At 45.2% G+C, this 22,871-nt stretch overlaps 1 protein-coding gene across 3 annotated transcripts in view; it reads left to right on the forward strand.

Moving 5' to 3' along the window:
* The window catches only part of ZFYVE19 (zinc finger FYVE-type containing 19), a 39,451-nt gene that overhangs the window by 6,484 nt on the left and 10,096 nt on the right, over positions 1–22,871 (forward strand). For all 3 annotated transcript variants that reach the window (XM_075330477.1, XM_075330478.1, XM_075330476.1), the window contains 3 exons: positions 6,905–7,050; positions 13,146–13,254; positions 15,421–15,639. In XM_075330477.1, the coding sequence (XP_075186592.1) occupies positions 6,905–7,050; positions 13,146–13,254; positions 15,421–15,639 (474 nt within the window). The remainder of the gene's footprint in view (positions 1–6,904; positions 7,051–13,145; positions 13,255–15,420; positions 15,640–22,871) is intronic.

The raw sequence follows: 22,871 nt of genomic DNA on the forward strand, positions 1-22,871 counted from the left end.
TGTGGTGCTAACCCCACTAGTGCAGAAGTGCACTTATAGATATGCTTGTACTATATACATTGCACTGTTTGGTCGCACGTTGTATATACCCTCCTGGATTGTGCGGAGGAGTTATCAGCATATTCTCTGTGTAAAACAAAGGTGCAGAACCACATGTTTTTCTATACAGCTGGTACAGCATGTACGGCTATACGGCCGGCAGGTACATAGACTCCCATTGTATGCACTAATGGCCAGGGGATGAGGACGGTGTCTGCAGTATTTACTGACAGTTTTTCTGAGACTATGGCTATGATACTAGAAGCCTAGCAGTCCGGACATGTCTCTCACAATATGGGCACTGTTGAATCATTGATCCATGGCCCCCCTCAGTGTGAATAACTAACAGCTCCGGGAATGTCACACGCATCCCAGAGTCACGGCTCTGCACGGACGTCAGTCCCAGACAGCCTAAGTGGGCTCGCTATGAGCGGCCTCGGTTTCATCAGGGTCCTAACAGAAGGACTCGCTGTGTAATGAGGCGGAAGTAGCGGCTCAGGATTCTGATCCTGAGACCGCTCTCAATCTGGATACACCTGATTGTGACGCCATAGTAAATAATCTTATAGCGTCCATCTATAGAATGTGGGTTATTTCTCACAGCTCCTCCAGTGGAGGAGTCAGCTTCACGTATTTTTCTGGACCACTCTGCCTTCAGAGAGGCAGTCCAGGAACACCACGCTTATCCAGATATGCGCTTCTCCAAACGGCTTAGGATACACGTTATCCCTGTCCCCTGACTTGGTCAAGGACTGGACCCAATGTCCCGAGCGGCATCCTCCAATCTCCAGGCTTGTAGCTAGATCCATAGTTGCAGTGGGAGATGGAACTGCAAACTCAAAGATGCCACTGACAGACAGATGGATCTCTGGTCGAAAGCCATCTATGAGGCTGTCGGCGCACCGTTGGCTCCGGCATTCTCTCCCTTGGGGCACTCCAAGCTATTTCAGCTTGTCTTACACAGATTGACACGGTTACACGTACATCTGTGCCGCAGGTGGCATCCTTAACCTCTCAAATGTCTGCATTTGTTTCTTACGCGATTCAGGTTGTCCTGGACTCTGCGAACCGTGCGGCGGTAGCCTCCGCTACTCCGTGTTTTTAAGCAGAGCCTGGTCTGCTCGTTAAGTGAATGGAAGGCAGATTCTGCTTCCAAAAAAGGTTGCCTAACCAGTTGCCTTTTTCTGCTGACCGACTGTTTGGTGAGCGTTGGATGTAACCATCAAACAGTCCAGGGGTAAGGATTCATCCTTTCCTCAGCCCGGACACAACAAACCCCAACAGAGCAAGAGGCAGTCGGGGTTTTCGGCCTTTTCGAGGCTCGGGCAGGTCCCATTTTTCCTCGTCCAATGTGGACTCAAAAGGATCAGAGGAGCTAAGATTCTTAGCGGGCTCAGTCTCGCCCAAAAAAGCGACAGTCTGAAAACCCGCTTCCAAGGCGGCTTCCTCATGACTTGCGGCCTCGGTCGGTAGCAGGCTCTCCCGCCTTGGCGATATTTAGCTGCCATAGGTCAATGACCATTGAGTGTGAGACATTCTGTCTCACGGGTACAGGATAGAGCTCACTTCTCGTCCTCCAACTCGATTCTTCAGAATTTCTCCACCTCCCGGCCGGGCCGCTGCTCTTCTGCAAACAGGGTGCACTCTATAGGCAGAAAGAGTGATGACCCCCGTTCCTCTTCAGGAACAAGGTCACGGTTTTTACCCCAAATTCTTTGCGGTACCTATAACAACGGGCCGTTCCGTCCCGTTCTGGATCTAAAAATGCTCAGCAAGCTCGTGGACACCAGGCGGTTCCGGATGGAATCCCTCCGCCATGTCATCGCCTCAAGGTCCCAAGGATATTTCCTAGCATCATTAGGCATCAAGGATGCTTATCCACACGTGCCGATTGATCCAGAGCACTAGCGTTTCTACGCTTCGTTATAGGAGACGAACACCCTCTGTTCGTAGCTCTACCTTCCGGCTAGCGACAGTCCAACTGGTCTTCGCCAAGGTCAGGGCAGCAGTAGTCACAGTCCTGCACTCTCAGGGTCACTCTGTGGTCCCGTATTTAGACGATCTACTTGTCAAGGCACTCTCTTAGGAAACATGCCAACACTGCCCGAACGTTGCGCTGGAGACTCTCTAGAGTTTTGGGTGGATCATCAACTTTTTAAAGTCAGATCCGACCCCGACCCTATCGATAACATATCTAGGCATAGAGTTTCTTACTCTCTCAGCGATAGTGAAGCTGCCGCTAGACAAACAGCATTCACTACGGGCTGCAAGCTCTTCTTTAAGAACCAGTCGCACACATTGAGACGCCTCATGCACTTCCTACGTAAGATGGTAGCAATGGAGGCAGTTCCTTTCGCGCAGTTTTACTGCGTCCACTACAATGGGACATTCTCCGCCAATGGGACGAGGAGTCGACGTCCCTCAACAGAGTCGTCGTTCTTTCTCAGGCGGCCAAGGAATCTCTACGGTGGTGGCTTCTTCTCACCTCTTGGTCAAAAAGAAGGTCCTTCCTATCCCCGTCCTGGGCGATAGTTACGACAGACGCGAGTCTATCAGGGTGGGGAGCAGTTTTTCTCCACTACAGCGCTCAGGGTACGTGGACTCAGCAAGAGTCCACTCTTCAGATCAATGTTCTTGAACACAGAGCAGTGTATCTTGCCCTACAATCCTTCCAACAGCGGCTGGAAAGCAAGCATATCCGACTTCAGTCGGACAGCTCCACAGCGGTGGCATACATCAACCACCAAGGAAGAACGCGCAACCGGCAAGCCTTCCAGGAAGTCCGGCAGGTTCTGATGTGGGTGGAAGACGCGGCATCCACCATATCCACAATTCACATCCCAAGTGTGGAAACTAGGAAGCTGACTTCCTAAGTCGCTGAGGTGTGGCCGAAAGAGTATGGTCTCCTCACCCGGACGGGTTTCAGGAGATCTGGCGCCGCTGACAGAGGCCGGACGTCGATCTAATGGCGTCACGGCACAACAACAATGTGCCAGCTTCATGGCACGGTTTCACAATCATCGAGCTCTGGCGGCAAACGCCTTAGTTCAGCATTGGTCGCAGTTCCAGCTACCTTAGGTGCCACCTCTGGCATTGTTGCCCAGAGTACTGCGCTAGATCAAGACCGACTGCGGCCGCGCCATCCTCGTCGCTACAAATTGGCCGAGGATGTTGTGGTACTCTGTTCTGTGGTGCCTCACGGTAGGCTAACCGGGGGCACTACCAGACCAATCAGACTGGCTGTCTCAAGGGCCATTCTTCCATTTGAATTCTACGGCCCTCAACCGGATGGTGTGGCATTGAGTCCTGGAACCTAGTGTCGTCAGGATTACCTCAGGACGTGGTTGCCACCATGAGACAGGCTAGCATACCAACGTCCGCCAAGATTGACCACAGGACGTGGAAGATGTTCTTATCTCGGTGCTCGGCGCAGGGTGTTTCTCCCTGGCCGGTTGCATCGTCTATGTTTCCTTCCTTCCTGCAATCTAGGTAGGAAAATGGGTTGTCGCTCAGTTCCCTTTAGGGACAAGTCTCAGCGCTATCTGTATTTTTTCAGAAACGACGACTTCCTCAGGTACGCACGTTCCTACGGGGAGTTTGTCTTCTCAGCACTCCGTACAAGCGGCCGTTAGAGCCCTGAGATCTGAACAAGGTTCTAATTGCTCTCCAGATGCCGCCTTTCGAGCCTTTGAAGGATGTCTCCCTTCCCGTTTTTCACGGGAAGTGGCCTTCTAGTAACGGTCTCGTCTCTTAGGAGAGTTTCCGAGCTAGCAACGCTCTCATACAAACTCCCTTCCTGGTCCTTCACCAGGACAGGGTAGTTCTGCGTCCGGTTCCGGAATTTCTCCCTAAGGTGGTATCCCATTTTCATATCAATCAGGATATCACCTCACCTTCTTTGTGTCCTCGTCCAGTCCATCAATTTCAGAAAGATTTGCATCTGTTGGTTCTGGTGAGAGCACTCAGGTTCTACTTCCCGCATGGCGCTCCTGCGCCACCCGGATGCACTCTTTGTCCTTGTCGCTGGTCGGCGTAAACAGTCGCAAGCTTCCAGATCCACCCTTGCTCGGGGGCTCGAGGAACCAATTCTTGAAACCTACAGTTCTACTGGGCTTCTGGTTCTCTCAAGGCCGAAGGCCCATTCTACCAGAGCCGTGGGTGCATCCTGGGCATTACGGCACCAGGCTACGGCTCAGCAGGTGTGTCAGGCACCCACCTGGTCGAGTCTACTTACTTTTACCAAGCATTATCAGATGCATACCTACGCTTCGGCAGACGCCAGCCTAGGTAGATAAGTCATTCAGGCGGCGGTTGGCCACCTGTAGGAGAGGGCCGTTTGACGGCCCTATCATGAGGTATTCTTTTACCCACCCAGGGATTGCTTTTGGACATCCCAATTGTCTGGGTCTCCCAATGGAGCGACAAAGAAGAAGGGAATTTTGTTTACTTACCGTAAATTCCTTTTCTTCTAGCTCCAATTGGGAGACCCAGCACCCGCCCTGTTTTCTCGGGGTTTTTCTGTTTTTTCGGGTACACATGTTGTTCATGTGGTATGGTTCAGTTCTCCGATGTTTCCTCGGATTGAATTGGTCTTTAAACCAGTTATTGGCTTTCCTCCTTCTTGCTTTGGCACTAAAACTGGTGAGCCAGTGATCCCACTGGGGGTGTATAGCCAGAAGGGGAGGGGCCTTACACTTTTAAGTGTAATACTTTGTGTGGCCTCCAGAGGCAATAGCTATACACCCAATTGTCTGGGTCTCCCAATTGGAGCTAGAAGAAAAGGAATTTACGGTAAGTAAACAAAATTCCCTTCTTGGAGCTTAATTTTTAAATCCGTGTTACATCCTATAGTCTTTTCTGAAACCTAGGCACATTTATCAATGTTATTGAAAGTAAAACGGACTCTGTTACCCATAGCAACCAATCACAGGGGAGCTTTCATTTTACCACAGCAGTTTATGAAATGAATGCTGCACTGTGATTGGTTGCTATGGGTAACAAAGACAGTTTTGATAAATGAGGCCTCAGGTGCATAAGTTTCACAGCACTTTATTATATAAATTCGCCTTCATACAATTTGGCATCGAGGCATACAGATTTAATACCCCATGCATGGAGAAAGTCATTAAACGTCAGCCCATCTTGAACTGTCAGATATACAGTGGGTATGGAAAGTATTCACACCCCTTTAAATTTTTCACTCTGTTTCTTTGCAGCCATTTGGTAAATTAAAAAAAAAGTTAATTTTTTTCTCATTAATGTGCACTCTGCACCCATCCCCCATCTTGACACAAAAAAACAGAAATGTATACATTTTTGAATATTTGTTAAACTGAAATATCACATGGTGATAAGTATTCAGCCCCTTTGCTCAGACACTCATATGTAAGTCACATTCTGTCCATTTCCTTGTGGTCCTCCTTGAGATGGTTCTAGTCCTTCATTGGAGTCCAGCTGTGTGTGATTAAACTGATAGGGCGTGATTTGGAAAGGCGCACACCTGTGTATATAAGACCTCACAGTGCATGTCACACCAAATGAGGATCATGAGGTCAAAGGAACTGGCCAAGGAGCTCAGAGACAGAATTGTGGCAAGGCACAGATCTGGCCAAGGTTATAAAAAAAATTCTGCAATACTCAAGGTTCCTAAGAGCACAGTGGCCTCCATAATCCTTAAATGTAAGAAGTTTGGGACCCCCAGAATTCTTCCTAGACCTGGCCGTCCAGCCAAACTGAGCAATCGTGGGAGAAAAGCCTTGGTGAGAGAGGTAAAGAAGAACCCCAAGATCACTGTGGCTGAGCTCCAGAGATGCAGTAGGGAGATGGGAGAAAGTTGCACAAAGTCACCTATCACTACAGCCCTCCACCAGTCAGACCTTTATGGCAGAGTGGCCGACGGAAGCCTCTCCTCAGAGCAAGACATATGAAAGCCGCATAGCGTTTGCAAAAAAAAACACATGAAGAACTCCCAGACTATGAGAAATAAGATTCCCTGGTCTGATGAGACGAAGATAGAACTTTTTGGTGATAATTCTAAGCGGTATGTGTGGAGAAAACCAGGCACTGCTCATCACCTGCTCAATACAATCCCCACAGTGAGACATGGTGGTGGCAGCATCATACTATGGGAGCAGAGACAGGCCAACTATTGAAGGAAAGATAGATGTGGCCAAGTACAGAGATATTCTGGAAGAAAACCTCTTCCAGAGTGCTCTGGACCTCAGACTTGGCCGAAGGTTCACCTTCCAACAAGACAATGACCCTAAGCACACAGCGTAAAAATTTGCAAAAAATGTCTACATTTCTTATTTTTTTCTGCCAAGATTGGGTGCGGAGTGTACATTAATGAGGGAAAAAAAATGAACTTTTTTTTGAATTTACCAACTGGGGGCAATGAAAACAAAGAGTGAAAAATTTAAAGGGGTCTGAATACTTTCCGTACCCACTGTAAGTATGACAGTTCTACTCCTTGCACATTTTTTTTTTTTAAACCGGAGAACCAGGAGTTTGTTGGTCATTACAGAATGAATTGTATTAAATACAAAAAGGACACATTAAAAAGAGATATGACAAGGCATAAATATGTGCCAATACAACAATAAAAAAACAACAGAGTAGCGGGTAAAAAAGTCTGTTAATACTAAGGACTGCAGAGTCTATATAGTGATGAGCTAATCAAATGCAGTGCACAATGCGTACCATCAGGCATCACTATAGACGATAATGAGAAATTACAAAAATAGATGGATGACCATGCCCAGTCAAAGTGCCAGCCCAAAGAAAGACAGATCCAGACCCCAGGACAGGACCCCCAACGCGCGTTTTGTGTGTCTGTATTACCACTTTACCATTGCACATTTTATAGAAGCTGTTCCCTCCACGGCTGAAATTGAATCCAGGATGGAGGCTTTACGGAAGGAAACCCAAGCACGTGTCCCTTCCTTACAAGACATGGAGGATCGGCTGGCTGTATTACAAGGGAGGGCTCCGCCATCTACAGCGACTAAGCCGGTAGTAATATTTTATTATGTAGCATTGTGGGTTAATGTGGTTAAACTAATGGATCATAAATGCTTGGCAGAAAAGCGCTCGTTATTTTCCAAACTCTACTGACAGAGTATTATACCTTCTATACCTTTGCCCCATGCCTTCCTCTTAATATATCTATGTCCCCCTCCCCGCTGTATCATTACAGAGATAGAGCGGCATCATACCACGAAGACATCAAGCAGAATCACATCTGATCGGCTTATGCTCTGGACATCTACTTACGGTGCCTTGTGAAAGTATTCAGCCCCTTTGAATTTTTCAACCTTTTCCCACATTTCAGGCTTCAAGTATAAAGATAAAAATGTTAATGCTCTGGTGAAGAATCAACAACAAGTGACACAATTGTGAAGGGAACGATATTTATTGCTTGTTTTAAACTTTTATAAAAAAATAATAAACTGAAAATTGGGGCGTGCAATATTATTCGCCCCCTTTAAGTGAATACTTTGTAGCGCCCCCTTTTGCTGCGATTACAGCTGCAGTCTCTTGGGGTATGTGTCTATCAGTTTTGCACATGGAGAGGCTGAAATTCTCGCCCATTCTTCCTTTGTAAACAGCTGGAGCTGAGTGAGGTTGGATGGAGGCGTTTGTGAACAGCAGTTTTCAGCTCTTTCCACAGATTCTCAATTGGGTTCAGGTCTGGACTGTGACTTGGCCATTCTAACACCTGGATATGTTTATTTGTGAACCATTCCATTGTAGATTTTGCTTCATGTTTGGGATCATTGTCTTGTTGGAAGACAAATCTCCGTCGCAGTCTCAGGTCTTTTGCAGACTCCAACAGGTTTTCTTCAAGAATGATCCTGTATTTGGCTCCATCCGTCTTCCCATCAATTTTAACCATCTGTAAGATGTTAAATACTGTTTGTATAGAGTCTAGTGCAAGGGTACAAGGGAAACACAGAGACACAGGTTTGCTAAACAGTTTTTGTATTACTTCATACAAGTGCACAAAACATGAAGGGTTAAACAGTTGCAGGGTGCAGAGGCTGGGAACAAATTAAGCAGGAATGGATCCTCAAAGTTCAGCAGAAGTGTCAAAGTATAATTCAGTCTCTCTTAGGCTGTGTGCACACGTTGTGTTTTTTACCGCGGAAACTCTGTGTTTAGAACCGCAGCGTTTCAGTGGCAAATTTCATGCGTTCAGCTTTCCCAGCAAAGTGTATGAGAAAGCCGAAAAATCAGTGCACACGCTGCGTTTCTAAACGCAGCGTTTTGGATGCCAAAAATCGGTGCGGAAAGAAAAGCAGCATGTCACTTCTTTTGTGTGTCGTGGCTTCTCTCCCCCATTGAAATCAATGATGCGGGTCAGAACGCAGCTACACCGCAGTGAGCTGCTTTTTTGTTGCGGTCCGCGGGCTTTGTCGGCACACAGAACGCAGGCATTTACCTGGAAGTGAGGTCAAGAGGTTTCCTGTTGACCTCACTTCCTGGCAAAGTTCAGGAAAGCCCCCGTTGTCGCCAAAGTGCCCGCCCCCCCCCTCCTGAAAATAAAACATGGCCGCGCGCACAGCACCGCACCGGCCGCCCTACTCCTCTGTTTCTGTCGCATGTGCAATAACACATGCGACAGAAAACTGCTCCCCAGGCCCTGCCAGGTCACCCCCTATTTTCCCCGGTGTCCCCCGGTAACCCTCGTACCTGTCATAGCGCTGATCCCCCGCGGCCCCCTCCTCCTTCACAGTGCGCGCTGGTCACATGTGCCGAGCAGCTGACAGCTTCCTGTGTTCGGTGTGAGCTGCGCTGGCTGCTGCTGCTCGGCACTGTGCAGCTGTGACCCGTGGAGAGTGGGTGCAGATTCTTTGCACCCACTCTCCTCAAATGGAGGGTCTGTACTACTAGAAAATGGGGGACACGTACCCTGAGCGTGCCCCCCATATTCTAGAAGGTCCAGAGGCGACGTGGGACGTCAAAAATGGATACTGCGGACCCAATTTTTTTTCTTTTCAATAAATTGGTGAAAGAGGAAAGGTTTTGGGGAGTGTTTTTTCAAATAAATTTTTTTTTGGTTGTCAATTTTTTTTTGCTATTACTGTCAATTAGTTATGTCTGGTATCAAATAGACGCCGTGACATCACTAATTCCTGGGCTTGATGCCAGGTGACATTACACATCTGGTATCAACCCCATTTATTACCCCGTTTGCCACCGCACCAGGGCGCGGGATGAGTTGGGGCGAAGCACCAGGATTCATGCATCTAATGGATGCGCCACTTCTGGGGCGACTGTGGCCTACTATTTTTAGGCTGGGAAGAGTCCAATAACCATGGCTCTTCCCATCCTGAGAATACCAGACCCCAGCTGTCAGCTTCACCTTGGCTGGTGATCTAATTTGGGGGAGACCCCACGTTTTGTTGTGTTTTTTTTTTTTTTTTTTTTAATTATTTGTAAATAAAAAAAAAAAACAGCTTGGGGAGCCCTCCAAATTGATCACCAGACAAGATGAAGCTGTCAGCTGTGGTTTGCAGGCTACAGCTGTCTGCTTTACCCTGACTGGCTATCAAAAATAGGGGGGACGCCACGTCATTTATTTTAATTTTTATTTTTTTTTGGGGCTAAATACAAGGCTAGGCACCCTTTAGTGCCACATGAAAGGCACTAAAGGGCGCCAGCTTAGAATATGCAGGGGGGGTTGGGACGTTATATATATGTTTGACATCCATTGACACATTTTAGGCTGTGTGCCCACAATCAGGGTTTGCAGAGTGTTTTCCCTGCGTCCATAACGCTGCGTTGTGCAGTAGAAGCACAGTGGAAGGATTTTTAGAAATCCCGTGCCCACTGTGCTTCTTTTCTCCGCAGCATAAACCGACCTGTGGCGCAGCTTCCCGAGCCTCAGCATGTCAATTTATGTTGCGGAGATGAGTGCTCTCTGCAGGTAGAGTAGAACTAAAGTCCACAGCAGCCTGAACCCAAATCGTGGGCATGGGCAGCTGCGTTCTCCCGTGGACAACACTCACATCTCTGCAGGAAGGCTGACACTGTGTACTGGATGTACTGTGGCACTGTCACTGGATCATGTGGTCAAAAACGCACCTGAAGAAAACGCACGGAAAACGCATGCATTTTTGATGCTTTTGTTCCAAAACGCATTGTTTACAATTCTCCCCTCTGCCAGAGGGTGCGTTTTTTTTCCGCGCTGAAAAAAAGCGCAACGTGTGCACATAGCCTTACTGTACTTGTAAACGTCCATGGCAGAGCAGAAAGGTTCCTGTGTGGACACGAGTTCCAGGGATCCAAAATAGAGGATGGCAGAAAAGTAGTTCTTCCAAAGACTTCAGGAGATCAGGTTACAGGCAGGCTGCTAACAGGATCCAGAAGCATTGGTCCATCAGCTGAGATGGCTTAAGCAGATAATTAGCAGGGAACAGGGCGGGAACATAGAAGCTGAGGAATCTATATTATGGGGAGATAAGGTATGCACACCAGTGACTATGTAAGGGGAATACATGTAATAGCAGAAACTGCTGTGTGAATACTGACATGAAAAATTCAATAGCTATATGAAGAGTGAAAATGTGAAAAATGGAATCTGCATTACTGCCATGAACATATGAATAAAGAGAAATTTAGCTACTGAATTGATCAATGCAGAAGAGCCCCAACACTACGCCAAAGTATTTCTCTATGTTGGGGTCCCTAGCTTGTGTGTGTCCTCTCATGCAGTTAAAAAACTTACCGTGTGTGGGAAGCTGAGACCCAGGCTATTAATGCGTATTATATGGATTGGCAATAGGTGTGGTGGGGAGGGTTCACAAACGAAAAACTACTAACAATAACGAATAGTGATCTCCCCATAGTGATGTTTTTTTAGGTTTTTTGCACCCAGTTCAGACTTAGAATGGTGTTCCAAACGTTATTCGTTATTGTTAGTAGTTTTTCGTTTGTGAACCCTCCCCACCACAGCTATTGCCAATCCATATAATACGCATAAATAGCCTGGGTCTCAGCTTCCCACACACGGTAAGTTTTTTAACTGCATGAGAGGACACACACAAGCTAGGGACCCCAACGTAGAGAAATACTTTGGCGTAGTGTTGGGGCTCTATTGCATTGATCAATTCAGTAGCTAAATTTCTCTTGATTCATATGTTCATGGCAGTAATGCAGGTTCCATTTTTCACATTTTCACTCTTCATATAGCTATTGGATTTTTCAAGTCAGTATTCACACAGCAGTTTCTGCTATTCCATGTATTCCCCTTACATAGTCACTGGTGTGCATACCTTATCTCCCCATAGTGATGTTTTTTTAGGTTTTTTGCACCCAGTTCAGACTTAGAATGGTGTTCCAAACGTTATTCGTTATTGTGAGGAATCTATATTGACTGAGGGCAACAGAACAGGAAGCAAGATGGCCAATGAAGAAAAAATAGATTAAAGCAAAATGACAAAACAAGGCAAAAAGTCAGAAAACGTCACACCACCTTCCCTGTCCCTGCTGAAGAAAAGCTGGCCCAAACCATGATCCTAACACCACCATGTTTGACAGTGGGGATGGTGTGCTCAGGGTGATGAGCTGTGTTGCTTTTACATCAAACATATCGTTTGGCATTGGGCCCAAAAAGTTAGATTTTTGGTTTCCTCTGAGCAGAGCACCTTCTTCCACATGTTTGGTGTCTCCAGGTGGCTTGTGGCAAACTTTAAACGACACTTTTTATGAATATCTTTGAGAAATTGCTTTCTTCTTGCCACTCTTCCATAAAGGCCAGATTTGTGCAATGTATGACTGATTGTTGTGCTATGGACAGACTCTCCCACCTCAGCTGTAGATCTCTGCAGATCATCCAGAGGGATCATGGGCCTCTTGGCTGCATCTCTGATCAGTCTTCTCCTTGTGTAAGATGACAGTTTGGATGGACGGCCGAGTCTTGGTAGATTTGCAGTGGTATGATACTCCTTCCATTTCAATATGATCGCTTGCACAGTGCTCCTTGTGATGTTTAAAGTTGTGGAAATCTTTTTTGTAACCAAATCCGGCTTTAAGCTTCTCCACAACAGTATCCTGGACCTGCCTGTTGTGTTCCTTGGTCTTCATGATGCTCTCTGTGCTTTACACAGAACCCTGAGACTATCACAGAGCAGGTGGATTTATACGGAGACTTGATTACACACAGGGGCTTATATCTATCATCATCAGTCATTTAGGACAACATTGGATCATTCAGAGATCCTCAATCAACTTCTGGAGGGAGTTTGCTGCACTGAAAGTAAAGGGGATGAATAATATTGCACGCCCCAATTTTCAATTTATTATTTTTTTAAGAAGTTTAAAATAAGCAATAAATTTCCTTCATCTTCACAATTGTGTCACTTGTTGTTGATTCTTCACCAGAACATTAACATTTTTATCTTTATGTTTGAAGCCTGAAATGTGGGAAAAGGTTGAAAAATTCAAGGAGGACGAATACTTTCACAAGGCACCGTAAGTAGATGTCCAGAGCATAAGCCGATCAGATGTGATTCTGCTTGATGTCTTCGTGGTATGATGCCGCTCTATCTCTGTAATGATAGAGCGGGGAGGGGGACATAGATATATTAAGAGGAACGCATGGGGCAAAGGTACTTTGCAAGGCACTGCATGTATATATGACTCTTGTCACCTATCTGCTTCCGATCCATTGTACATTTGGCTCCGTGCTCCTCTGCCGCTTCCGCACTGCCTCAGCAAAGCTTTACATGGCCAGTCCGAACAAGCAGGGAGGACACAGTGATTACCCTTCATCTTGTATTCTCTAAAAGAGCTAAATTACCATAAATCATCTTTTTTCATGATAGTTTCATCATATCTGTGTGACAGGGCTGTGCAGTAATCATCAGTGACTGTGATAGAAGTTTATCTCCCCTTTTCCTGCATGAGAAACCTGTTCTGTGGTCTGCACAGAGCCCTATAGATTTTCAATATTATTTAATTGCATTTAATTTTCACTTGTTTGCCTTTTATTTAATGTCTGACTTTTTTTTAATTTATTTATTATTATTATTATTATTATTATTTATTATTTATTTTATTTTTTATTTTATTTTATTTATTTTTTATCTTTTTCCACTTTGCAGCAACACCAACCACCTGATGTCAGAAGCCAGACGCAAAAAGTTGATGACCTGCTAACCCAACTGAAAGATGAGGCAGCCATAGATCAAAAGTGTGGCCCGGATGCTCGAGGTACTTCCAAAGAAACAAAATATGCAAAGTAACTTGACTCCGTGTCCACTTTGTGTGTATATGAATGTACAGATGACTTTTACATAAAATGTTGAAAATATTGACCAATGTTGATCTTCCCTTTTACATGAGCCTTTGCATTCTGTATGGGGATGACCTAATGTTACAAGCCTGTTCACCTTTTTTATTCTTTTAATTAAATGCATGAATTTTGGGCTAAACATCATTTTTGGATTTGGGTTTTCTAAATAAATTTGCCCCGTTTTGCTTTTACATGCTCTTTTGATCTGCGCATTTAACTTTGATGTAGGCAGTTAAAAGACAGATAAAAGCCCTAAAAACTCTCTTTAGCGAGCTCACTGACACATTCTCAGTTGACTCATTCTGCATCCAGTAATAAATAATGCAGCAGAGCGGCTATAGAAGGCAAATTGGGCAACATTGTAACATTTTCCAATTGGAAAAATCATTACTTTAAATTGTTCCCAAAGGTGGAAAAGTCCTTTTAATACATTTATTCGGTGCCGTATACAGAGGGCATAATGTCCACAGCAGATCCACTATTTACAAGTCCATTAAAGGGTCTGACCTCTATAAGAGAAAGCCATAGGGGCACTGCCGGCACATAATGGGGCCCCATTCTCAAAATAGATGTGGGTGCCGTTGATGGGATCCACATCTACTACACATTTTTTGGCGCTCTGTATATTATGCCAGAAATGTATGAGATAGGTATGCCCCTTTAAAAGAGACCTGTCACCATGATAAAGTAATCTGATTTGCGATCATCATGACATAGAACAGGATGAGCTGAGCAAAGTGATATATAGTTTACAGAGAAGTGTTTCAGTCCAGTGGGCGGTTCTAGTCCAGTCCAGTGGGCGGTTCTAGTCCAGTCCAGTGGGCGGTTCTAGTCCAGTCCAGTGGGCGGTTCTAGTCCAGTCCAGTGGCCGTTTCTAGTCCAGTCCAGTGGCAGTTTCTAGTCCAGTCCAGTGGCCGGTTCTAGTCCAGTCCAGTGGCCGGTTCTAGTCCAGTCCAGTGGGCGGTTCTAGTCCAGTCCAGTGGCCGGTTCTAGTCCAGTCCAGTGGCCGTTTCTAGTCCAGTCCAGTGGCCGTTTCTAGTCCAGTCCACTGGCCGTTTCTAGTCCAGTCCAGTGGGCGGTTCTAGTCTAGTCCAGTGGGCGGTTCTAGTCTAGTCCAGTGGGCGGTTCTAGTCTAGTCCAGTGGGCGGTTCTAGTCCAGTCCAGTGGGTGGTTCTCGTCCAGTGGGCGGTTCTCGTCCAGTCCAGTGGGCGGTTCTCGTCCAGTCCAGTGGGCGGTTCTATCAGTGACTGACAGTGGTTTTTGTATAAGTGTGTATCGAGACCTCACTGTCAATCACTGCTGATAGGACCGCCCGCTGGACCCCCTTAAAATCGAGAGAGAGCAGAGGTTTAAACTAAACAATTTTTTTTTCTTAATTTATTAAAGAGTCCTCATACTCAAAAGAAAAGGACAAACTTCTATCACAGTTAGTGATGATTATTGGACAGGCCTCTCTCAAAGTTCTAATGAACATATAATGAAGGATATGAGTGATCTGAGTGGTCTCTTAGCTCATTTAGTGAATAAAGAATAGAGGATTATGACTGTATCCTCTCAGTTGAGAGAGAACTGGCTGTATCTACCCATACATAATGGAATTGGCATATTAATAATTCTCCAAACATTGCAAAGTTATGAATTTTTGCAATATACTTCTTTACCTTATTTTACTTCCTTTTCTCCCAGACACTGTTGCAGTGCTGTTTCAATGTCCAATTCATGGTTCTTTAAAAGCTGCTTTTAACTGCTGCTCAGCAAGATCCGTACACTATATTTAAACTGTTTGTACAGGACTTTGCCTGTCGTAGCCTCTCTGCTCTCCACCACTGCACAGACTAAGAAATTAGTGTATTGATCTTGCTGAGCAGCAGTTGAAAGCAGCTTCTAAAGGAGCATGAATTGGGCTTGGAAATAGATCTGCAGCGTAGAGCTTGGCAGTGTAAAATAAAATAATGAAGTATATTACAAAAATGAACCATTTTTAAAGATTTTACCATAAAATTTTCTTTAAAAATTAGAAATCTTCCACTTTTCTTGCTGATAATGCTAAATATTTATTGTTCTGCACTGAATTTTATTTCCAGAATTTCCGTCTCCGTCCATTAATGACCTGAGTACGGCCGATCATCGGGATAACGGGACGAGCTTTCATACTGAATTAGATGCGGCACAACTGGAAAAGGAAAAAGACAAGATTTTGTCCGAAGCGGCAACAGAACTAAAAGATGAGAATACACGGCAAGAGAAAATGTTGGAAATAGCAAAGAGGCTGGCGGTGTTACAAGGCAGGGATCCGGATAAAGGTCTGTTATAGGGGTACGCTGGCCCTTTTTACAGGGCTTGTCCAGGAAGAATAAAATTAGAAACTATTAAAGGATAAAATAAGTATTACTCACATTCTAGTCCCTGCCGTTCCAGCGCCACCGCTCCATTCACTTATATGGAATTGACATCCCTCATAGAAGTGAATGGAGCGGCTGTTACGCATGCACACTAAGGCCTAGGGACATCCATTCTGTGGACACAGTTGTTGGACCCCCATCTGTCCTGTGGATATGTGTTAAATGTTATTTACGAGAAAACCCCTTTAAAAACAGATTATATAAGCTGTACAGTGGAACCTCACTTAACGAGTAACCCACTTAACGAGAATTTCACGTAACAAGCAAAGCTTTCTGTAAACTTGTAACTCTGTTTTACGAGAAAGCTTTACTGTACGAGCGAAATTCTCACCGCACACACTTCCGGTTCCGTCCATCCACCGCGCTCTAACCCGCACTTGCAGTCCACACAAACACACACAAGCACATACAGTATTATACTCACCTTACCTTCTGTTTCACCGCCGGCTTCATGGAACTTGTAGTCCGCCGGTACATCGCGACGTCCTCGCGGCGAGCTACAAGACCCAGGAGGCCGGCGATGGAACAGAAGGTAAGGTGAGCATAATAGGTGTACCTTCCGTTCCATTGCCGGCCTCCTGGGTCCTGTAGTTCGCCGCTCCACTCCACTCCAGGCTGTACATCGACATCTATAGCGACGAAGCAGGAACTTCCTCTGTCACAGCTACTCAAAGGCAGCGCGCTGGCCAATCACAGACAAGCGACTCCTGCCTTTGACGTCAGCGCTATGCCAGCGGAAGTTCCTCCCTCGTCATTATGGTAACCTGATGCACAGCCCGTACCGGAGAACAACAAGTTCCAGCAGGCTGGCGATGGAATGGAAGGTAAGGTGAGCATATAATATGTGCGTGCGTGCTTGTGTGTGTTTGTATGTGTTTGTGTGTGTTTGTACATGTTTGTGTGTGTGTTTGTGTGTTTGTGTACAAACTTCAGATTTTGTGTTATACCATGCCTGATGAAGAGACCTGAGTAGTCTCGAAAGCTTGCAATTATTACCATCTTTTCAGTTAGCCATTAAAAGGTATCAACCACTGAGGACTTTCTGTTCTTTTAAACAATTTATTTGTGTGTTTGTGTGTTTTGTACATGTTTGTGTGTTTTTGTACATGTTTGTGTGTGTTTGTACATGTTTGTGTGTGCTTGTACATGTTTGTGTGTGCTTGTACATGTTTGTGTGTGTTTGTACATGTTTGTGTTTGTACATGTTTGTGCGTGTTTGTATGTTTGTGCGTGTTTGTACATGTTTGTGTGTGTTTGTACGTGTGTGTGTTTGTGTGTGTTTGTACATGTTTGTGTATGTTTGTGTGTGTTTGTACATGTTTGTGTATGTTTGTGTGTGTTTGTGTGTGTTTGTACATGTTTGTGCGTGTTTGTATGTTTGTGTGTGTTTGTACATGTTTGTGCGTGTTTGTATGTTTGTGTGTGTTTGTACATGTTTGTGTATGTTTGTATATGTTTGTGTGTGTTTGTGTGTGTTTGTGTTTGTACATGTTTGTGCGTGTTTGTATGTTTGTACATGTTTGTGTGTGTTTGTACGTGTTTGTGTGTGTTTGTACGTGTTTGTGTATGTTTGTGTGTGTTTGTATGTTTGTACATGTTTGTGTGTGTTTGTACATGTTTGTATGTTTGTACGTGTTTGTGTATGTTTGTGTGTGTTTGTGTATGTTTGTGTATGTTTGTGTGTGTTTGTGTGTGTTTGTGTGTGTTTGTGTGTGTTTGTGTTTGTACATGTTTGTGCGTGTTTGTATGTTTGTACATGTTTGTGTGTGTTTGTACGTGTTTGTGTGTGTTTGTACGTGTTTGTGTATGTTTGTGTGTGTTTGTGTGTGCTTGTACATGTTTGTGTGTGCTTGTGTGTGTTTGTACATGTTTGTGTGTGTTTGTGTGTGTTTGTACATGTTTGTGTGTGTTTGTACATGTTTGTGTGTGTTTGTACATGTTTGTGCGTGTTTGTATGTTTGTACATGTTTGTGTGTGTTTGTACATGTTTGTATGTTTGTACGTGTTTGTGTGTGTTTGTACATGTTTGTGTATGTTTGTGTGTGCTTGTGTGTGTTTGTACATGTTTGTGTGTGTTTGTGTGTGTTTGTGTATGTTTGTGTATGTTTGTGTATGTTTGTGTGTGCTTGTGTGTGTTTTGTACATGTTTGTGTTTGTACATGTTTGTGCGTGTTTGTATGTTTGTACATGTGTTTGTACGTGTTTGTATGTGTTTGTACGTGTTTGTGTATGTTTGTGTGTGCTTGTACATGTTTGTGTGTGTTTGTACATGTTTGTGTATGTTTGTGTGTGCTTGTTTGTGTATGTTTGTGTGTGTTTGTGTATGTTTGTGTGTGTGTTTGTGTGTTTGTGTGTGTTTGTACATGTTTGTGTGTGTTTGTACATGTTTGTGTATGTTTGTGTGTGTTTGTGTGTGTTTGTACATGTTTGTGTATGTTTGTGTGTGTTTGTACATGTTTGTGTGTGTTTGTGTGTGTTTGTACATGTTTGTGTGTGTTTGTGTATGTTTGTGTGTGTTTGTGTGTTTGTGTATGTTTGTGTGTGTTTGTACATGTTTGTGTATGTTTGTGTGTGCTTGTGTGTGTTTGTACATGTTTGTGTGTGTTTGTACATGTTTGTGTGTGTTTGTGCATGTGTGGAATGACACAATAGGAGACCAGGATGGGACATGTAACAAGTTGTGGAAGGAATTGTCTGCATTGCAATGATTTCCTATGGGAAATGTTGTTTTGCTGATCGAGTACCTTGATTAACAAGCCACTCCCAGAACGGATTGTTCTCGTTATCCAAGGTTCCACTGTATATACTTTTTCATAGATCTTAGACCTGATGAGGCTGGTGTACTTACTTTGCCAATCTGTATAACGCTGATATTTAAATTAGCAATTTTTTTATTGAGTCCAATTATCTGTCTCCGCTCACCCTGCCTGATTGTCAGCTGCAGCTTATACTGAGCAGCTTGATCCTCAGCAGGGAGGAGGCGCACTGAGGAGCCATCAGTCAGGCTAGGTGGGTGGAGATTGAGTTTAAAGGTTCAACTCTTGGTTTTTAAAACCTTGCTCTTGTGCTCACGTCTCTCCATGGAAAGCCGTCAGTCAGCATTAACAAGGCGGGGGCCACCGCTCCGTTGATGTCACTAGGGAGAAAGTGACTGATGACAGAGGCTTTGAATTGGTCCATAGGACTTGAACCTGTCAATCATTCAGAGTAGATCCTTTTGGATCTGTCATGAATGTCAAATATGGGGATGAGCAGTCGTCTGAAGGAATAATCTTCTTTTTCTTGGCTTCCTGCTCTAGTAAATGTATCCACCATTGTTTGTCCCTCTCGGAGCCGGTTGCTATATCAGGGGAGGTGGATCTCTAATTACATGACAGCCGGTTTGCAGAAAGGGACTCTCAAGTTTCCTGGTGGTTCTCAAGTTCGGCCGTGTGTGGAAGACATTGCCAATACTTCCATGGAAGGATGCATCAGAATGGCGAGCTGTTACCAATTCAGACTTGTTTAAAAGGTCACCCCGGCCCCGAGCTCCACCAATTATTTTTTATTACAATTCTTCAAAACACTAATATATGCACAGTTCCAAAAATTGAGCTTTCGGCACTGACCAGCAGACGTCTGCAGTATGTTGCAGTGGTATAACTAGAGTTTGATGGGCCCCGGTGCAAAGTTTGGATCGGGGCCCCCACCGACACTTGGGGTACAGGATAGTGTCTCTGACACTTGGCTCCTTCCCTCAGCACTCATGTTTCCCATGATGTGAAATCCCTTTTTCTATCAGCACCCAGCTTTCCCATGCTCTGATATCCATCTTATCAGCACACACCTTCCCCATGCTCTGCTATACATCTTTCCCTCAGCACACAGCTTCCCAATGCTCTGCTATACATCTTTCCCCAGCACCCAGTTTTCCCATGCTCTGATATACATCTTTCCCTCAGCACCCAGCTTTCCCATGCTCTGATATCCATCTTATCAGCACACACCTTCCCCATGCTCTGCTATACATCTTTCCCTCAGCACACAGCTTCCCAATGCTCTGCTATACATCTTTCCCCAGCACCCAGTTTTCCCATGCTCTGATATACATCTTTCCCTCAGCACCCAGCTTTTCCATGCTCTGCTATAGATCTTTCCCCAGCACCCAGCTTTCCCATGCTCTGATATACGTCTTTCCTCAGCACCCAGCTTTCCCATGCTCTGCTATACAGCTTTCCCTCAGCACCCAGCTTTCCCATGCTCTGCTATACATCTTTCCCTCAGCACACAGCTTCCCAATGCTCTGCTATACATCTTTCCCCAGCACCCAGCTTTCCCATGCTCTGCTATACATCTTTCCCTCAGCACACAGCTTCCCAATGCTCTGCTATACATCTTTCCCCAGCACCCAGCTTTCCCATGCTCTGCTATACATCTTTCCCTCAGCACACAGCTTCCCAATGCTCTGCTATACATCTTTCCCCAGCACCCAGCTTTCCCATGCTCTGCTATACATCTTTCCCTCAGCACACAGCTTCCCAATGCTCTGCTATACATCTTTCCCCAGCACCCAGCTTTCCCATGCTCTGATATACATCTTTCCCTCAGCACCCAGCTTTCCCATGCTCTGATATACATCTTTCCCTCAGCACCCAGCTTTCCCATGCTCTGATATACATCTTTCCCTCAGCACCCAGCTTTCCCATGCTCTGATATACATCTTTCCCTCAGCACCTAGCTTTCCCATGCTCTGATATACATCTTTCCCTCAGCACCCAGCTTTCCCATGCTCTGATATACATCTTTCCCTCAGCACCCAGCTTTCCCATGCTCTGCTATACAGCTTTCCCTCAGCACCCAGCTTCCCCATGCTCTGCTGTACATCTTTCCCTCAGCACACAGCTTTCCCATGCTCTGCTGTACAGCTTCCCCATGCTCTGCTGTACATCTTTCCCTCAGCACCCAGCTTTCCCGTGCTCTGCTGTACATCTTTCCCTCAGCACCCAGCTTTCCCGTGCTCTGCTATACATCTTTCCCTCAGCACCCAGCTTTCACCTGCTCTGATATACATCTTTCTATCAGCACACACCTTCCCCATGCTCTGCTATACATCTTTCCCTCAGAACACAGCTTTCCCATGATCCGCTATACATCTTTCCCTTAGCACACAGCTTTCCCATGCATTGCTATACATCTTTCCCTCAGCACCCAGCTTTCTCATGATATCAGAGCATGGGAAAGCTGGGTACTAAGGGAAAGATGTATAGTGGATCATGGGAAAGCCCTGCTTTCTCTCAGCATAAAACTTTCCCATCCCATGCTTTTATCTTTGTTTCCCCTCATATATAGCTCTCCAAATACTATATTGGCCCCCACATAGCCTTGCATATAGTATAATGGGTTCCACATAACCTTTGATATATTATAATGCAGCCCCCATAGTCTTTCATATTGTATTACGCAGCCCACAATGTGTTTAATGCACCCCATAGTCCTCCATGTATTCTACTGCGCCCCATAGTCCTCCATGTATTATACTGCACCCCATAGTCCATGTATAAAGTGTCCTTCATATTGTGTTATGCAGCCCCCATACCATTTAATGCACCCCCATAGGCCTCTGGCCACCATGTACTCACTGATTAAAATAAATAAACAAGTCCTCACCTCTCCTCGTTCCCCCGCTGCTCTGGTCACAGCGCCCTCCCATCCTGCACTTTGCATGTCTCAGCACAGTCGCGCAGTAGTGATGTCACCACGCTCTGCTGCACTGAGACGTTGAGCTCAGGCACAGGAGTAGAATGATAAAGGATTGAGTGGAGCTCTTCACTCCATCCTTCATCATTACTTTGTGAGGCGACTGGCGAGGACCCGCGAGCGAGGGGGGTCTCAATGCCGCCGTTGGCAACGGGCCCTCCTGATTCAAGGGCCCCATAGCGGGTGCGTGGACTGCCACTGAACAGCGCAGCTCTTATCATATAGAGGAGCCAACTGCTTCTCTGCAGTTTGGGTGCTGGGCCCGGTCGTAGTCGCGATCTCTGCGACCGCCATTATTACGCCCTGGTCTGTTGTCTTTACCTGTCACGGTCTACCTTTTAAAGGTGAACTGTTGGGTCATAAGTGGGCAGTTTTTGCACTTATTTTATTGCCACTGTCAATTTTTTTTTTTCCTTTCTCCCTAAATTCGTCATACAGTTCCAATATGTGCCATTTTATTTACTGCTTATTTTCATTGGCAACAGCAAAGGGAAGGTGGTCACAGGATCCTCGGGGGCGTGTCTTTAGGTCGCTCTGCATTATTACCTGTGAGCCACGCCCCCTCGTAACCACTATTAAAGTGTCACGGAATAACATGACCAATATCTCTCGAACTATATGAGGCATTTAGAAAATAAAAAGCCCCACAAGTGGTGGTAGGGCCTCTTTTTAAAGGGGTATCCCCATTTCCACTAATAAATAAAAGCGCATAGTAAAAAGTGACAGAATTTTCAGAATTCCTTTCAGATGTGGTTTCCAAGGTATGTGGCGCAGGCAATCAATAGAAACCCTTGTGCTTTCCTTCTAGTGTATATAAATCCGCCCTGGGCATGTGGGGTGTATACAGTGCTGGACTAATAATAGGTAGCACAGCAAGAAAGAACAGATCTTGTAAACCATATGCAATTGATACAGAATTTTTCATTCCGGAAATTATTTTTAGAAGTTTTTGCTATACATATATTCAGCCCAGTTCATCAAGACTGGAGTAAGATGCACCAAATTCATTAATTGGCATCCTCTTCCTAAATGGTTATTGTTGGATAATGCTCGTAAGTACAGGCAACTTTGCGATGTACAGCTTCTTAACATTTTCCGCTGTTCTTCCAATATCCACGCCGTTTTTGTTTACAGTTCGTTGCCTTGGAGACAGCAGAACATGCAAAGTGCTTACAAGCTCTTTCCTATTGAGCTTGTAAGCACAGTTCTGAAGCTGGCCTGGATCTTCTAATCCCAGCCAGCTTCAGCACAGAGTTTACAACATAGAAAGCAGTGATGGTCGGAACAAGACACCTATACAAATGTAACATGGGAAAATCAATAATGTTTCTTACAATATCAGAGAGCAGGACATAAACATTGGAAAACCCAACCATGCAGAGAACAGATACAAAAAT

The sequence above is a fragment of the Anomaloglossus baeobatrachus genome, chromosome 12, assembly GCF_048569485.1.
Source record: "Anomaloglossus baeobatrachus isolate aAnoBae1 chromosome 12, aAnoBae1.hap1, whole genome shotgun sequence".
In the NCBI taxonomy this organism is placed as follows: domain Eukaryota; kingdom Metazoa; phylum Chordata; class Amphibia; order Anura; family Aromobatidae; genus Anomaloglossus; species Anomaloglossus baeobatrachus.